The sequence below is a fragment of the Miniopterus natalensis genome, chromosome X, assembly GCF_054644295.1.
Source record: "Miniopterus natalensis isolate mMinNat1 chromosome X, mMinNat1.hap1, whole genome shotgun sequence".
Classification (NCBI taxonomy): domain Eukaryota; kingdom Metazoa; phylum Chordata; class Mammalia; order Chiroptera; family Miniopteridae; genus Miniopterus; species Miniopterus natalensis.
The window spans coordinates 52,652,285-52,668,325 of NC_142103.1; the positions used below are offsets into that span (position 1 = coordinate 52,652,285).

The window sequence follows — 16,041 nt, forward strand, 5'->3', positions numbered from 1 at the left end:
ACTTCTCAATACAACCACTTCCTTAATGGGATTTCAGGGGTACCAAGAAGGATTGCCTGGTGCTATATCATTCTTTAGTTGCTGCCTGAAATGCCTCTATTTCTTTCTTCCTTTTTGTGTAAATATTTGTCTCGTACTGAATCTGACCTAAGAAGAGGAATGCATTCTTTAAGGGGTCCTGTTTTATACAGCCAGACACAGTTACTAATTGACAAAAGTACCAAGTAATGCTTCAGTGAGAATGTATAATACTTCACACAATACATAGTGAGGACTAATTCATGTGTCTTGGCTGAATCTCCCCAAGAAGCATACCCTTTGATATGGGGGGAATAAGGAAGTGATACAAGGAAGTGAAGGCAGTAAAGCAATAAATGAACAAATAAGACAAAGAACTAAAAACTCATAGACACAGACAACAGTATGTTAATTCTCAGAGGGAAAGGGGGTGGGGTATTAAAAGGTAAAGGCGGCCAAATATATAGTGCCGCGAGAATTGACTTTGGGTGGTAGATACACAATGCAACGTACAGATGATGTATTATAGAATTATACATTTAAAACCTATATAATCAATGTCACCCCTGATACATTTAATTAAAAATAAATAAACAAAAAAATAAATAAGGTATGTCTTATCAAACCAGCTACTATAGTGGGCAATTGAAGCTTAATCCCTAGGAAAGCCCTGGGGGAAATGGTCAAACACTTGTGTCTTTTGTTTTGTTGTTGTTTTTGTTTGGTGGAGCCAGCTGAGACTTTATTTTGGAAAAAAGCACTTGACTTTTTAGTTAAGAGCATAGGTAAGAGGCAGTCCCACGAGCAGTAAACTCCACCCCTAAGTGTGGGCTGAGAACTGGGGCTGAGCCTCAGGCTGGTCTTCTCTTCCCTACACTCCCCTGAACAGTTTCTTTTCCCACAGGCTCAGGAGGGAATGCAGTAGCCATTCACTTGCTCAGGATGTCAGATGACTCAGACAATAGCTTCGCAATCTTCTTCACAACCACCGTCTTGGAGGAGCTGGTGCTGGTGCAGCTGAAGGAGCCGGAGCCCCCACCAGAGCCAAGTTGGCCTGGAAGCCAAAGTGGGAGTTGAGGTAGGCTGGGCTCAGCCCACTTGAGATAAGCTTGTGGTCTTAGTATGGATATTTGTTTTGCATCCCAGAATCCAGCAGATTCTCCTTGCCCATTCAGCAGCTTGCATACTTTTGAATTATCATACCCTGGGGGGCAAGGAAATCAGGATATTTATACCTCTCCCCCATCAGTCATTGGTTAAGGGCTATTCCCAGGGCAGGGAAATCAGTAATTCCCAGGTACTTCTGGCCTGCTATATTCTAGGCAAAGTGCATTCTGGCAGCCTGAGGGCAGCCCTCCAACAAAGATGTAGGTACTGGATATTGAAAGTCAGGTTGGTGTCCACAGAAATTATAAGGGCAGGTGGACAGAAGACCAACAGCCTCTGCTACAATATGTTAGCTTACATCCTCATTAATATTATCATCAGCTCCAATATATTCAACAGTTTCTGGGTGTTTGGTCTGGTGCCATGTAGCTATAAGAATGGATGGTACAATGTCATAAGAACCTCACATGGGGCAGGTCTGAGTTCCAAACCCAGCTCATTCATTCACTCTGTGACCCTGATCCTCACTTCCCTCATCAGTAAAATGGGAAAAATAATTACACCTACCCCTTAAGGTTATGGTAAGGAACCTATTACAGGGCTCAGCACATTAGCAAGTGCACCCATCAATGCTAGCTAGTATTTATTAATAACAAAGGGATTTTGAATTGATCCTATTGTTAATATATGACATAGGGAAAGTATATATGACTATAGGTATGGGGTTGGAAATGAGTGTGGGCTGCCTTACCTATTGCTAAACATAAAACAGAGGGCATGTAATTAGGTGACATGTCGGGTTGGACATTTAGGAGGAGTCTGGCTGAAGTTTTACTTGTGGTTGGTTTGCTACCAGAGCTTGGTAGCTCACATCTCTCATCTCAAGAATAGTTACAGAGGAATTTGTACTTGAAGGTGATTTACTATTCCATAAGCACCATGCAAGTAGGAGCAGTATCTTATTTTTTTACCTCTATATCCCAGAGAGTAGAAGTGTTAGGCATGCAAGTAGATATATGTTGGATTAATAAATAAATAAGTACAAAGTGATACAGGGCTTTTTTTCTCAATCTGACCTAATGTACCAGGATTTTAGTCATGCTATTTCCTCCACTTGGAATATCTTTTATTTCTCTTGCCACCCTCTGGTCCATGCCTATGTTACATATGTGTAGAAAAAAATTTATCTTTGCCCTAAGCGATATCTGGCCTTTGCCCTCAGCTTCTGGGAGGTAATCTCCAAACTCTTGGAATGTCATATCTGATAGGAGTGATTTAGGATCAGGTTTTGGCTACACCAACAATATGATTTAGGGTGGGGGCTATGGTTTATCTGGCATCAGATCATTTCCTGAGGAAACTGGAGACTGATATCAGTCACAGGGGCAGTGATGGAGCTTAAATAAAGTCTCTAGGAGCTTAGGTGAGTTACTCTGATTGGCAGTATTTCATGCATACTGTCACATATTAATGCTGAAAAACTGTCCTGACTTCACAGGGAGAGGACCACTGAGGCTCCCTATTTAGTACTTTCTTGGACTCTTCCCTATGTTTCCTTCCTTGACTGATTTTAAACTGTATCTTTTAGGCTTCATAATCCATAACTGTGAGTATAACAGTTCTTAAGATTTTCTAGTGAATTGTCAAACTTAAGGATGGTCTTGGTTTGGACTTGCAATTGGTGTTAGAAGGGAGGGTGGTATTCTGTGTGGTCTGGTCACCCTAACTTCTTAGTTGCTTCACAACATGGTAGAATTTTCTTTGTCTTCTGAGGCTTAGTTCAAACCTTTCCTTCTTTGGTAGATATTTCTAATGTTCATTTATACCTAGTTCTCCTGCCCTTCTGAGTTCATAGGACTTTTACAGTTTTCTGCTCCCTTGAAGTTGGATGAGGCCATGTGATCAGTTCTGGCCCATTGATCTATAACTGGAAGCAAGGCTAGATAGTTTAGCTGTAAGTGAGAAACACTATAGGATTCTCTCTCCAGCTGTGGTGATTATGGAAATACGTGTTCAGAAGAAAATGTAGTAAGGCAAAAAGCAGCCCAGATTGTGCATTAACACATGGAGAATAGCTGTCCTGGAGAGTTACTTGGACCCACAGCAGGATTTGCATGAGCAAGAAATAAACTCTTGAGTGTTAGGCCATTGAGATTTTGAGAATATCTATTACTGCAACACAACCAAAATTATCCTGACTGATTACAGAGATCTTCCTCAGTGAGAATTAACCATTCCAGTCACTGAGTGCCTCCTGGCCCCCATCCATCCCTTTTATGGCACATGCCATATGGCACTCTGAGGGACTATGAAGAGATTTAATTTTAGTCATCTTAGTATCCCTAGTGTACCTACCACAAGGCCTGGCTGAGGTCACATACTCAGGATATGTGGGTTGTATCTAATTCAGTTGTTTGGCAGTAGGTGGAGTGGCATGGTTAATGTGGAGATAGACATAGCCTCACCTAGGAAAATGTTTTAAATGATTTATTGGTGAGCTAAGTAGAAGGAGTAGTGGCTTCTGAAGAATACAAGGCTACCATATGTCCATGTACCATCCTTCTTTTATAACAACAAAAAAGTGTCCACATGACACTCATGGCCAACTAGAGAAGGCGGTCATAGTCTAAGACAGAAATGGGAGAGATGGAACCAGTGTGCTTCCAAGGGACATGAATTTTACCTACAAATGTCACTCCTCAACTGTATTGCAAACCCAGCTAGTCGTATCAAACTATGGCCAGGCTGAACTGTTGTCTTGAAGGTGGTGGAACTTTAGGAAATGCAGGGAAGTCTCATATAGTTATTTGTGACTTGGCAGGTAAAGGCCTGGCAAGCAAGATTTACATCATCAGTCCCATATTCTGGCCTGAACAGAAGCTTCTTGGACCCAAGGGCGAGCAGATCAGAATAAAGAAGGAAATCCCAAAGGGTCCAAAAGCTAATTGGGCCAAGTTATGCAGTGGTGACCTTTATGACTGAAACACTGAAGTAAGCCTAAGCTCACAGCAGAAACCATGGTCTTCCTCACACTTGTTCTTTGTATTAGAGACAAGTGTCCATATGGCTTTGGTCAACTGCTGGAGGCCTAGGTTAGAAAACTTAAGAAATAGAGCCCACAAGGAGCATATAAGGAGTGACACTCATTCACATGTTAGAATCAACTCAGTATATATTCTTGCTTCTCCCCCCATCCCAACCAGTGCCACCTTCGGGAATACTCTGAGACTAAGCAGCTGAGATCAGTTTGAATGGGAGTGGGGAATAGGTGAAGAATACTCACAAGCCTGGTAACTTTGGTCACTTTAAATGAGCCCGTGGCTTCTCCAGTGTGAAATGTGGTTAACAACCACCTTTGCCAAATAGTTACCATAAAGAGTAAAGGAAACCATTATATGTAAGGTCATTTAAAATAGTAGGAATTGTATTTAGACAAGCCATAAGCTTCTTCTATCAGACCTGGTGGGAGCCTTCTCAGGATAAAGATAGGTCAGGATGACTTGTTTAGAAAGAGGCCTTTCCTGGAAGCTGGGATGAGTATCCTCTTTCCATTATAGATCTGGCCACCTGGAAACACCACAAAGACATCTCTCCTCACCCTTGAGCCTCCCAGAAAATCTTGAGGAAAATAAAACAAGAAGCCATCATTCTCAACATAATGACCTTGAAATTGGTTAAGGCCCTGTGGCCCTCCCCTTTTGAAGGTCTCTGAAAATGATACTTCAGAGACATCTCTTCTGACAGTCAAGGGGAAAAACTTAGTAATTAAGCAAAGCAAATGGGAGACTTATTACTTAGAGAAGCAAGTGGCATGTCCATCAATGAATATAGCAGCACGCTCATCAGTGAATAAAACTGAGGGCAGGAAGTAGATAAATGCTCTTAGCAAATACGTTTGTAAGCAGTACAGCCATCCTTTACTGTAATAAAGAATATGGATTTATCATGTAGACCATATGGGGCTTTCATAAATAATTCTTCTGGTGATGAGATGTATTTGATTTTAGGTACCTTAGGAAAGAATCAGCTGCATCCAGGAGTGTAAGACCCCCACCATTTATCTCCCCAGTCTGTACTGCAGGATCCTCAGAAGGTAATCAGGGAGCACTAAGACCAGGTGAAGTCCTCTTTCTCTGCAGGAGGTAATTGAGATTCAAGTCAGGTAGCTGGGGAAGCTAGCTGCTGAGAATTGAGCCTTTTAAGTTCGGAGGAGAGAAAAGGCAGACCCCCATGGGAAAGAGAAAGGGTAGGGGCAGTAGAGAAAGAGGTTAAATGAAGAGAGAACCAAGAAATGATAAAAGGGTAAATGGTTACTGAAGGAGATGGCTTAATTATCACTTTCTCCAAATCCTGGGGGAGAGGGACATCCCCAAGGCCTAGGCATACAGGGCTTACACCCTAACCCCTTTCAGTAAATAAGTGCTGTATTAGGGTCAGTGTTTAGCTGCTCTCAAGAAAGGCAGGTGAGGCAGTGCCAGAACAGACAGACCGACTATGGTGCCTCTGATAGGCAGAATAAGACAGCACTTGGGAGCCTGTGGGCAGCAAGGAGCTTCTATGTATATCTAGGTAACACCATGATGAAAGAAACAATATTGTCACTCCACCCACTTTGAGGGATGAATAAGGAATGTATCTACCTCTGAGGAGACAGACTAGGAAGCATTAGGAAAGAACTGGGGGTAGGGGATTCCTAACTGATATGATCTCTGGCTGGGTCTATAAAACAACTTTTATGCTTCCATGAGTGCCCAAGGCAGATACTAAACTTGCAGCTACAAGGAAAAGGAGCAAGGTCAGAAATAGGCTTTCAAGTCTAGTCCAAGAGCCATATAACCTGAAGGGCAGTCCCATCCATAAAGACACTTGAAGTGACCTGTTATAGGATCAAATTTGATTCTTGTGACCAACTCTTCCAGAAAGAACATGGGAGGTCACAGCCCATGGAATGCCTGTCAATGGTACAGCAGAGCTGACAGACCGAGAACAGGTTGGGGTTAGCTGTCCACCACCAGGTAAATTCCCTTTATTTTGTAATTGGAAAACAAACACACATATTTACACACAAAAATGGCACGAGAGCTATGCCTGAGGTGTCTTTTTACTTCTTTTATTGAACTCCATAAATATTTTCATAAGGCTCTGTGTCATTACAACATCGTATTTTTGTTGTTAAACATTTTTTTAAACACACAACGTTGACACTTGTTTGACAGGGTCAAACAGTCAGATAGAAGAAACAAAATAAACTGGCAAATGCAGAGCAGCAGGGGTAATCAAAATCACTGTTGCCCGTCCAACCACCCCAGCCCACCCCATCCCCAAAGCACTAAAAGATCACTATTTGGCTTTACACTAGAATTGTTAGAACTCTCTTGTTGCTGTTCTTATAAATCCATTAGAGATATACACATAGAGAGGATGGGGGAGAGGGAGATAGAAAGAGAAGTTGAGTTTCTGTGTGAGGGGACCATCCCACAGCAGGGCCCATAGAACACAATAGCAAAGCCTTTTGAAGAGCAAATCCAGGCCTCATTGAGTTGAGAATAGGGGAGCTCAGGGCCATGCAGAAACAAAGATTTACAGAGTTCTTAGGGATAGCACTGCTGTGAGGACACAGAATAAGATTAGACCATGAGCCCAGATAATGGGACTCCCCATGGGGCTGCTGGCCACTGGTTTGATTTGCTGCCATAGGTTGGGGGAACACTACAACCAAGGGATAACTTATTTCTTGTTTTCACAAGTTATTGGCATCTGATGAGGCCAGTGGGTTGGATGGGTGAGAAATAGGTGAATGAGAGGGGGTAGTGAGAGGTGATATCTTTGATCCTGGAGCTCTGGGTACAGGCCCAGGGGAGCACAGGGACAAGGGGGCTTGGCCAAGAGATGTTGTAGGTCCAGAGACTTGTCTAAGTATCCCCTCTTGGATGGGATCCAAGGCCCCGGAGAAACATGTCAATGCCAAGCCTAGTGGGGAGGAATGGCAAGTAGGAAAGAATATAAATTCAAGGGAGGCCTACCCAGCCATTGAAACACAGTTTGTTTGCCAGGGAGGCTATTTTATCTTATGCACTGGGTACCAGGTTCCTTGTCAAGGGGGTTTTTAAGTAGCTGGGTCATGTACTGAGCTGTGGTGGTTAGTCCTGAGCCCCAGCCCTCTGCCCAGATCAAGCTTATCTTCGCACTCATTCCACAGGTCTGATTTGGGTGTGGTAGAATGGAGGCTGAAACAGCTTGTAATTTGATTCCCACAGAAGAAACATTCCTAGGCTGGGCAGGGCCTGGTCTGGGTTAGGAGACATAGAGCAACAATCAAGCCAGCTATGCTGAGGGCCCCATGCAGCCATGGCTGCTGCTCAGTAAGCTAAGATCCTTTCATGATGAAGTCTCCCATGGGGTCCCAAACAGACTTACAACCTCTAGATTCCTCACTAGAGTGGTTCTCCATAGCAAGGTCAATCCTCACTCTTTTATATTCCATTGTTCTTGCTGTTCAATGTCTATCCACCCAAAGGGCCATGTGGAGAGCAGAATCAAATACTCCTGTACCCACAGGGAATTCTTTGTGGGAGAAGTTAGTTTTACCCAAGTGTAAATCCTGCCAAAAAAATGAGCCTAAGCATAGGATCTTTGTCTCAGATCCTTTCTCCATAGGGAAAAGTCCCCCTGGGATCCTTACTTACTTGCTTCAAATGTCCTGAGATGGGACAATGTTGGAAATGGGGCGCTCTTCAAGTGCCAGAAGTGCTTTAACTATGGCAATGCCAGCAATTCTCCTGTGCCAGTAGAGCAGGAGAAAGAAGAAAGACAGGAAGGAGGAAGAAAAGGGCCATGGAAGATTGTCCATGCAATCTGAGGGAAGCCTCAAATAACTTGAATGATGGTAACTGCAGGTACATATCTTGGGCCAAGACTTTCTGTTTACATACCCATCACTGTTTTTTCCCATAAGAGGTTGCTGTCAGCCTTGGGTCTTGCCTAGGTAAATAATTTAAAGGCAGCTGATCTTGGTCAGGTAGGGTAGACTCTGTCTTTACCCCTTCATAGACTCCTATCAATGCTGCCTAAACAATCTGCAAAAGGAAACAGGGACAACCAGACCCTCAAATTGATTGCAGTGGGGAGCCCTTTCTTAAATCTACTTGGTACTGGAGGCAGTTGAATACCTGCCACAAGAGGCAGAGTTTCAGCCTGTTTGCTTCCAGTTCAGATCTTTTAGGTTAGGAGAGGGACAGGCTTAGAAGGAAAACCATAACCAAAGCATCCTGAAGAACAGAATAATTTGTGAAACTAAATCCCAGATACAAAACTGTCATGACTCAGCAGTGCTACAACATGGGAAATCTCAGTGCTAGGAGAAGAAACAGCCCAAATGCAGAATGTTCCCTGAACAGAAGTCCTCTCCAGCATTATTATACTCTGACACACCCTTGCTTCTGTTTGGTTTCGATCCCTCTACAATACCTAAAACACAGCAAAAGCAATAGAAATATTGAGTAGTTATGTCACAGGGCACAACAGAGCACATCCAGACTCGCACAACTGAGAACAGAAGATGCAGGAAAAGGCTGTTGGGGCAACTGCAAGGCTGCAGAAACATTCGCAGATAGATGGTCAGCTGTGGGAGAGGAGAAAGGGGACCCTCCCTTTACCTAGTAAGAAGTAAAAGGGAAAAACATTCTAAACTCCCAAACCCCATCACATTAAATTAGATTCAAAAGTTATCAGCATCAGTATCATCAGGAAAGGAAAAAAAAAACCAATATAAACACATCTATGGTAATAATGACAAGTCAATGAATCATTCACAGGAGAGTAAAGAGATTATCTCAACAAGAAAAGAAACAAACAGAAATGTCAATTTCTGAAAGTAAAGGGGAAGGAGACAGAGTAAGAACAACAAAAAACTTTTAAGAAGGGATCACACATTTGGAAGTCATTGGTACCTCTTCCGACCAACTATAGATTTCACTTCCCCCAAAGAACAGAAAACGTTTTTGGTCCTTCTGTGTGTATGTGTGTGTGTGTGTGTGTGTGTGTGTGTGTGTGTATACACTCAAGGGTCTGTGTGTGTGTGTGTGTGTGTGTGTGTGTATATATGTATATGTATATATACATATATATATTTATAAATTTCAACAGTGCTTCTCCGAAAAAAGGTCCATCTATAAATATAATTTTATTTACTTTATTTTAAAATTATCTTGCCTCCCTGTAGGTATTATTTTTTGAAGGGGGTTAACCTGCTGAAGTTTTGCCAGAATGGTGACTGGCTGCGCTTGGGTTCGGTGAACTCAAAGACCTGTGACTGAGCGATGCCATCTGGGACCAGGTACTGGCCCTGGTTTAATGGGTCCTGCGGTGGTGGGTAGGAAGGAGGAACTGAGCGGGCAGAGTTGACACCTAGAGTAGATGAAAGATCAAAGGGAAAGGGTATAAGTTAAGTAGCAAGGGGCTTCTCAAATTACCCATTGACCACTATGCCACACATTTCAAAACAGTCTATTTTAGAGAGTGTGAACTGGAATTGAAAATCACCAAGGGAAGATTTACATTCCTTAACAGATTTTGGAATGGTGTGGTGATTACTGCAACAACACACACTTTGCCATCTACACAGCATTACTGAGAAATTTGAGATGTTGCTATCAGCCATTTTACAGATGAAGACACTGAGACCTGGAGGGAAATGTCATACCTAAGGTAGCAAAGCAAGGGCTAGGACCCACATTCTTTGACTTCTCAGTTCAGAGCTCTAAGAGACCATAATCTATTATGCAGGGTTTGGTGCTTTAAATAACCCAACAATAACCATTTACTATCAAACAATATATTTTCCCTCCTCCACTCCCCCTGGAAGCATCAAAAGAGCCTGGTAAAAACTAGTGACTTCAAGGTAGGTGTTTAGGGGGGGGGAAATATTTTTCTAAAAGCTAAGGTATAAGTGATCCAGTGTTCTATGCCAGGTTGAAAATAATGAAACTGTATTTAATAGGGAAGTGACATTGGTAGTAGAGGGAATAAGCAAACTCACCAGCAGAAAATATGATTAATGGAACACAAGGAAGATGTGGGATATATTTATGACATTTCAAATGGAACACTTCAATTTCTCAACATTCATTAGGGGGATTTTCAATCATCAAAGCAAAATCCACTTAAATGAAGAATTCTCAGAACCAGGGGGCTTAAACTTAAAGTTTAATCCTAATTTATACTCAGAATAGAATAGGCTGAGATATACAGCATCTGATTCGGAATGCAAGGAAGACCTCTCTACTGTTTCCCCATACCTTACTTATCTGCTGGCCAGTGTCTGAGCTTATTTGTTTGCCTTTGTTTGATGACTTATTCCCATTATCCTGGAAGCAGTATCATATTAGCTCACTATCAGCCATTGGCACTTCAGTGGGAAGGAACTGGTTCTAGTCTAAAAGTCAGTATTTTTCTATTTGTTTTTGTTCTTAATTTTATTTTCCAGCCTTGTTGAAATATAACTGGCAAACAACATTGTGTAATTTTAAGGTGTGAAACATGATATTTGACACACATATATATTGAGAAATGATTACCACAATAAGGTTAGGTAGCACATCCATCACCTCACATAATTACCTTTCTTTGTGATAAGAGTATTTAAAAACTACTCTTTTAGCAACTCTCAAGTATACAAGTATTGTTAACTATAGTTACCATAGTGTACATTATATTCCCAGAACTATATGTTATAACTGGAAGTTTGTGCCTTTTGAACAACATATCCCCACTTCCCCAAACCCCAGCCTCTGGCAACTACCAATTTATTTTCAGTTTCTATAAGTTTGCTTTTTATAGATTCCAAAAGTAAGTGAGATCATAGAGTATTTGTTTTACTATCTGACTTATTTCACACAAAACAATGCCCTCAAAGTCCATCTATATTTCAATAAGACAGGATTTCTCTCCTTTTATGGCTGAATAATATTCCATTGTATGTGTGTGTGTGTGCATACACACATGATATACCACATTTATTTCATTCATTCATCCACTGGAGGACACGTAGGTTGTTGCCATATCTTAGTTATTGAGGATAATATTGTGATGAACATATGGCAGTGCAGATATCACTTCAAGTTTCTAATTTCATTTCCTTCCCATGTATACTCATAAGTGGGATTGCTGTATCAGGTAGTATGTCTAATTTTTTTTTATGACCCTCCACACTGTTTCCACTGTGCCTCACCAATTTACATCCTCATCAATAGTGAACAAGGGTTCCCTTTTCTCCACATCCTCACCAGCACTTGTTATCTCGTCTTTTTTATAACAGACATGAGACAATATCTCATTGTGATTATGATTTGCACTTCTCTGATGATTAGTGATGTTAAGCAACTTTTTATGTATCTGCTGGCCATCTGTATGTCTTCTTTGGAAAAGTCTATTCAGGTACTGCATCTATTTTTTAACTGGACTACTAGGTATTTTTTTGCTATTGAGTTATATGAGTTGCTTATATATTTTGAATATTAATTCCTTATCAGATATATAGTTTGCAAATTTTTTTTTTCCTTTTCCATAGGTTGCCTTTTCATTGTGTTAATTGCTGCTTTTGCTGTGCAAAAGCGTTGGGGTTTAATGTAGTCCCACTTGTTTATTTTTGTTTCTGTTGCCTGTGCTTTTGATATCATATTCAAAAACTTGTTGCCAAGACCAATGTCATTCAGTATTTCCCCTATGTTTTTTTGTAGGCCCAACATTATTATTAACTAGTCTACAGTTTACATTAGGACTGACACTTCATGTTGTATAGTTCTATGACTTTTCACAAATGCATGATGTCAAGTGTCCACCAGTTCAGTATTGGTCTTTTATTTTTAGGTTAAGAATTTTTTATTGTTGATCATTTTAAGAATTCTTTCTACATTTTTGGATACAAGTCTTTTACCAGCTATGTCTTTTGCAAATATTTTCTTCCAGTCTCTGTCTTGTGTTTTATTCTGTTTCTTAAATCATTTTAATTGAATTTACTCGGGTGACATTGGTTCACAAAATGATACAGGTTTCAAGTGTACAACTCAACAAAACATCATCTGCACACTGTATCATGCATCCATTGCCCAAAGCAAAGTCTCTATCAATTCCATTTATCTTTCCCTGCTTTTCCCACCTCTATATACACCCACCTACCTTTCCCTCTGGCTATCACCACACTGTTGTCTGTGTCAATGTGTTATATATATATGTTCTTTTGCTTAATACCTTCATCTTCTTTCACCAAGCCCCCAACCCCATCCCTTTTGACAGCTGTCAGTCTATTCCATGTATCTATGCCTCTATTCCTATGTTGTTTGTCAATTTATTTTGTTCATTAGATTTCACATATAAGTGCAATCACATGGATTTGTCTCTGACTGGCTTATTCCACTTACCATAATAATCTCTAGGTCAATCCATGCTGTCCCAAAAGACAAGATTTCATTCTTTTTTACAACTGAGTAGTATACAACTGAGTAAATGTACCACAGATTTTTTTTATCCACTCATCTGATGGGCACTTTGGCTGTTTGCAGATCTTGGCTATTGTAAATAACACTGCAATGAACACAGGGTGAAAATATACTTTTCCATTAGTGTCTCGGGTTTCTGCGGATATATTTCCAGAAATAGAATTGCTTGGTTAAAAGGCAGTTTCATTTTTAATTTTTTGAGTTAATTCCATACTGTTTTCCACAGTGGCTGCACCAGTCTGCATTCTCACCAACAGTGCACCAGGGTTCCCTTTTCACCACATCCTTGTCAGCAATTGTTGCTTGTAGATTTACTGATGATAGCCATTCTGACAGTGGTGAGGTGATATTACATAGTGCTTTTAATTTGCATCTCTCTGATGGTTAGTGACATTGAGCATTTTTTCAGATGTCTATTGGCCATTTGTTTGTTTGTTTTTTGTTGTTTTTTTTTTTTTAAATACATCTTTATTGATTTCAGAGAGAGGAAAGGAGAGGGAGAGACAGAAAGAAACATCAATGATGAGAAAGTCAATGATCGAGCCCGCAACCTGGGCATGTGCCCTGACGGGGAATCAAACCCCGATCTCCTGGATCCCAGGTCGACGCTCAACCGCTGAGCCACGCTCGGCCAGGCTCTATTGGCCATTTGAATGTCCTCTTTGGAGAAGTGTCTATTCAGGTCCTTTGGCCATTTTTATTTGGGTTGTTTGTCTTGGTGTTGAATTGTTTAAGTTCTTACATATTTTGGAAATTAATCCTTTATCAGATGCATCATTTGCAAATACTTTCTCCCAGTCAATGGCTTGGTTCCCTTTTCATTTTGTTGGTTTCTTTTGTTGTGCAAAAGCTTTTTAGTTAGCAAAAGTCCCGTTTGTTTATTTTTTCCTTTGTTTCCCTTGCTGGAGAAGATATATCAGGAAAAAAAACTGCAATGAGAAATGTCTGAGATTTTACTGACTGTGTTTTCTTCTAGGATTTTTATGGTTTTGCAACTTACATATAAGTCTTTAATCCATTTTGAGTTTATTCTTGTGTGTGGTGTAAGTTTCTTTTCTTTTTTTTTCTTTTCATGTGTTTGTCCAATTTTCCCAACACCACTTACTGAAAAGACTTTCTTTACCCTGTTGAATGCTTTGCCTCCTTTGTAAAATATTATTTGACCATAAAGTTGTGGGTTTATTACTGTGTTCTCTATTCTGTTCCATTGTTCTATATACTTGTTCTTGTGCCAATACCATTCTGTTTTGATTACTATGGCCTTGTATTATAGTTTGTTAACAGGTAATGTGATACCTCCAACTTTGGTCTACTTTCTCAAGATTACTGACACTATTCAGGGTTATTTCTGGTCCCTTATAATTTATGCAGTATTTGTAGATCTGTGAGATATGCGATTGCTATTTTTTATATCTTTATTGTTTCGAGTAATACAAATGTCACTCTCTTTTTCCCCTTTGTCCCCCACCAACCAGTTCCTACCCCTCCCCCCAGGCCTTCACCACGGTACTGTCTGTGTTTATGGGCAATGCATATAAGCATATAAACATGGTTAATCTCTTCCCACCCCACTCCCCCTTTCCTCTAAGATTCGTCAGTCTGTTTCATGTTTCCATGATTCTGATTCTGCTTTATTCATCAGTTTATTGTGTTCATTAGATTCTACATATAAGCCATATCATGTGATAATTTGTTTCTTTGACTGGCTTATTTCGCTTACCATCGTAATCTCTAGGTCCCTCCATGCTGTATCAAAAGGTAAACATCGTATTTTTTATAGCTGCATAGTATTCCATAGTGTACTACAGCTATTTATTCTCTCATCTACTGAAGGGCACTTGGGCTGTTTAGAGATCTTAGCTAATGTAAATAATTCTGCTAAGAACATAAATGGGCACATATTTTTTCTGATTGGAGTTTCAGGATTCTTAGGATGTATTCCTAGAAATAGGACTACTGGGTCAAATGGCAGTTACATTTTTAATGTTTTGATGAAACTACACATGGTTTTCCATAGTGGCTGCACCAGTCTGCATTCCCACCAGCAGTGGACTAGGGTTCCCTTTTCTCCACATCCTCACCAGCACTTGTTGTTTGTTGATTTACTGATAGGAGTCATTCTGGCTGGTGTGAGGTGGTACCTCATTGATGTTTCATTGATGTTTTGCATCTCTCTGATGATTAGTGAACTTGAGCATTTTTTCACATGTTTCTTGACAATCTGTATGTCCTCTTTAGAGAAGTGCCTATTCAGTTCCTCTGCTGATTGTGTAATTGGATTGTTTGTCTTCCTTTTGTTGACTTGCATAAGTACTTTATATATTTAAGAAATTAACCCCTTATCAGATATTTCATTGGCAAATACATTCTCCCTTACAGTGGGTTCCATTTTCATTTTGAGGATGGTTTCTTTTGTTATGCAGAGGCTTTTTACTTTGATGTAGTCCCATTTGTTTACTTTTTCATTTCTCTTGCACTAGGTGATGTATTGGTGAAAATTCTGCTATGTGAGATGTCTTAGATTTTGCTGCCTACATTTTCTTGTAAGACTTGAATGGTTTCATGACTTACATTTAAGTCTTTTATCTATTTTGAGTTTATTCTTGTGTATGGTCTAAGTTGATGGCTTAGTTTCATTTTTATGCATGTACCTGTCCAATTTCCCCAACACCATTTATGGAACAGACTGTCTTTATTCTACTGTATGTTCTTGCCTCCTTTGTCAAGTACTAATTGAACATAATGGTTTGGGTCAATTTCTGGGTTGTCTGTTCTGTTCCACTGATCTATATGCTTGTTCTTGTGCCAATACAGTGGCATTATACTATAATTTGATACCCAGTATTGTTATCCCTCCAACTTTGTTCTTTGTTCTTGAGATTGCTGCGGCTATTCAGGGTCTTTTTTGTATCCATAAAATTTTTTGGAGTATTTGTAAAATAAGCCATTGGTATTTGAATAGGGATTGCATTGAATCTACACATTGCTTTGGGTAATATGGACATTTTAATGATTCCTTAGTTCTACCAATCCATGAACACGGTATATTCTTCCACTTGTTTATATTTTCCACTGTTTTTTGAACGTTCTGCAGTTTCCCAAGTACAAGTGTTTTACCTACTTGGTTAAGTTTATTCCTAAGTATCTTAACTTTTTTTTTTTTTTTTTTGCAATGGTAAATGGGAGTTTTTTTTCATTTCTCTTTCTGAGAGTTCATTATTTATTTATTTTTATTTTTAATTTATCTTTATTGTTGAAAGTATTACAGGTGTCCCATTTCCCCCCCCTAACTGACCCCCTCAACCTCACTCCCACCCCCTCCCAAGGCCTTCACCCCATTACTGACTGTGTCCCTGGGTTATGCATATATGCATATAACTTCTTTGGTTAATCTCTTCTCATCCTCCACCCCCTTCCTTCT

The 16,041-nt window shown here is 40.2% G+C and overlaps 1 protein-coding gene across 3 annotated transcripts in view; it reads right to left on the reverse strand.

Annotated features, from left to right (window-relative positions):
- Window positions 1–6,219: 6,219 nt before the first annotated feature.
- ARHGEF9 (Cdc42 guanine nucleotide exchange factor 9) overlaps window positions 6,220–16,041 on the reverse strand; it is a 288,918-nt gene continuing 279,096 nt past the window's right edge. For all 3 annotated transcript variants that reach the window (XM_087813329.1, XM_016216961.2, XM_087813330.1), the window contains one exon: window positions 6,220–9,531. In XM_087813329.1, the coding sequence (XP_087669455.1) occupies window positions 9,350–9,531 (182 nt within the window). In that variant the 3' untranslated portion in view covers window positions 6,220–9,349. The remainder of the gene's footprint in view (window positions 9,532–16,041) is intronic.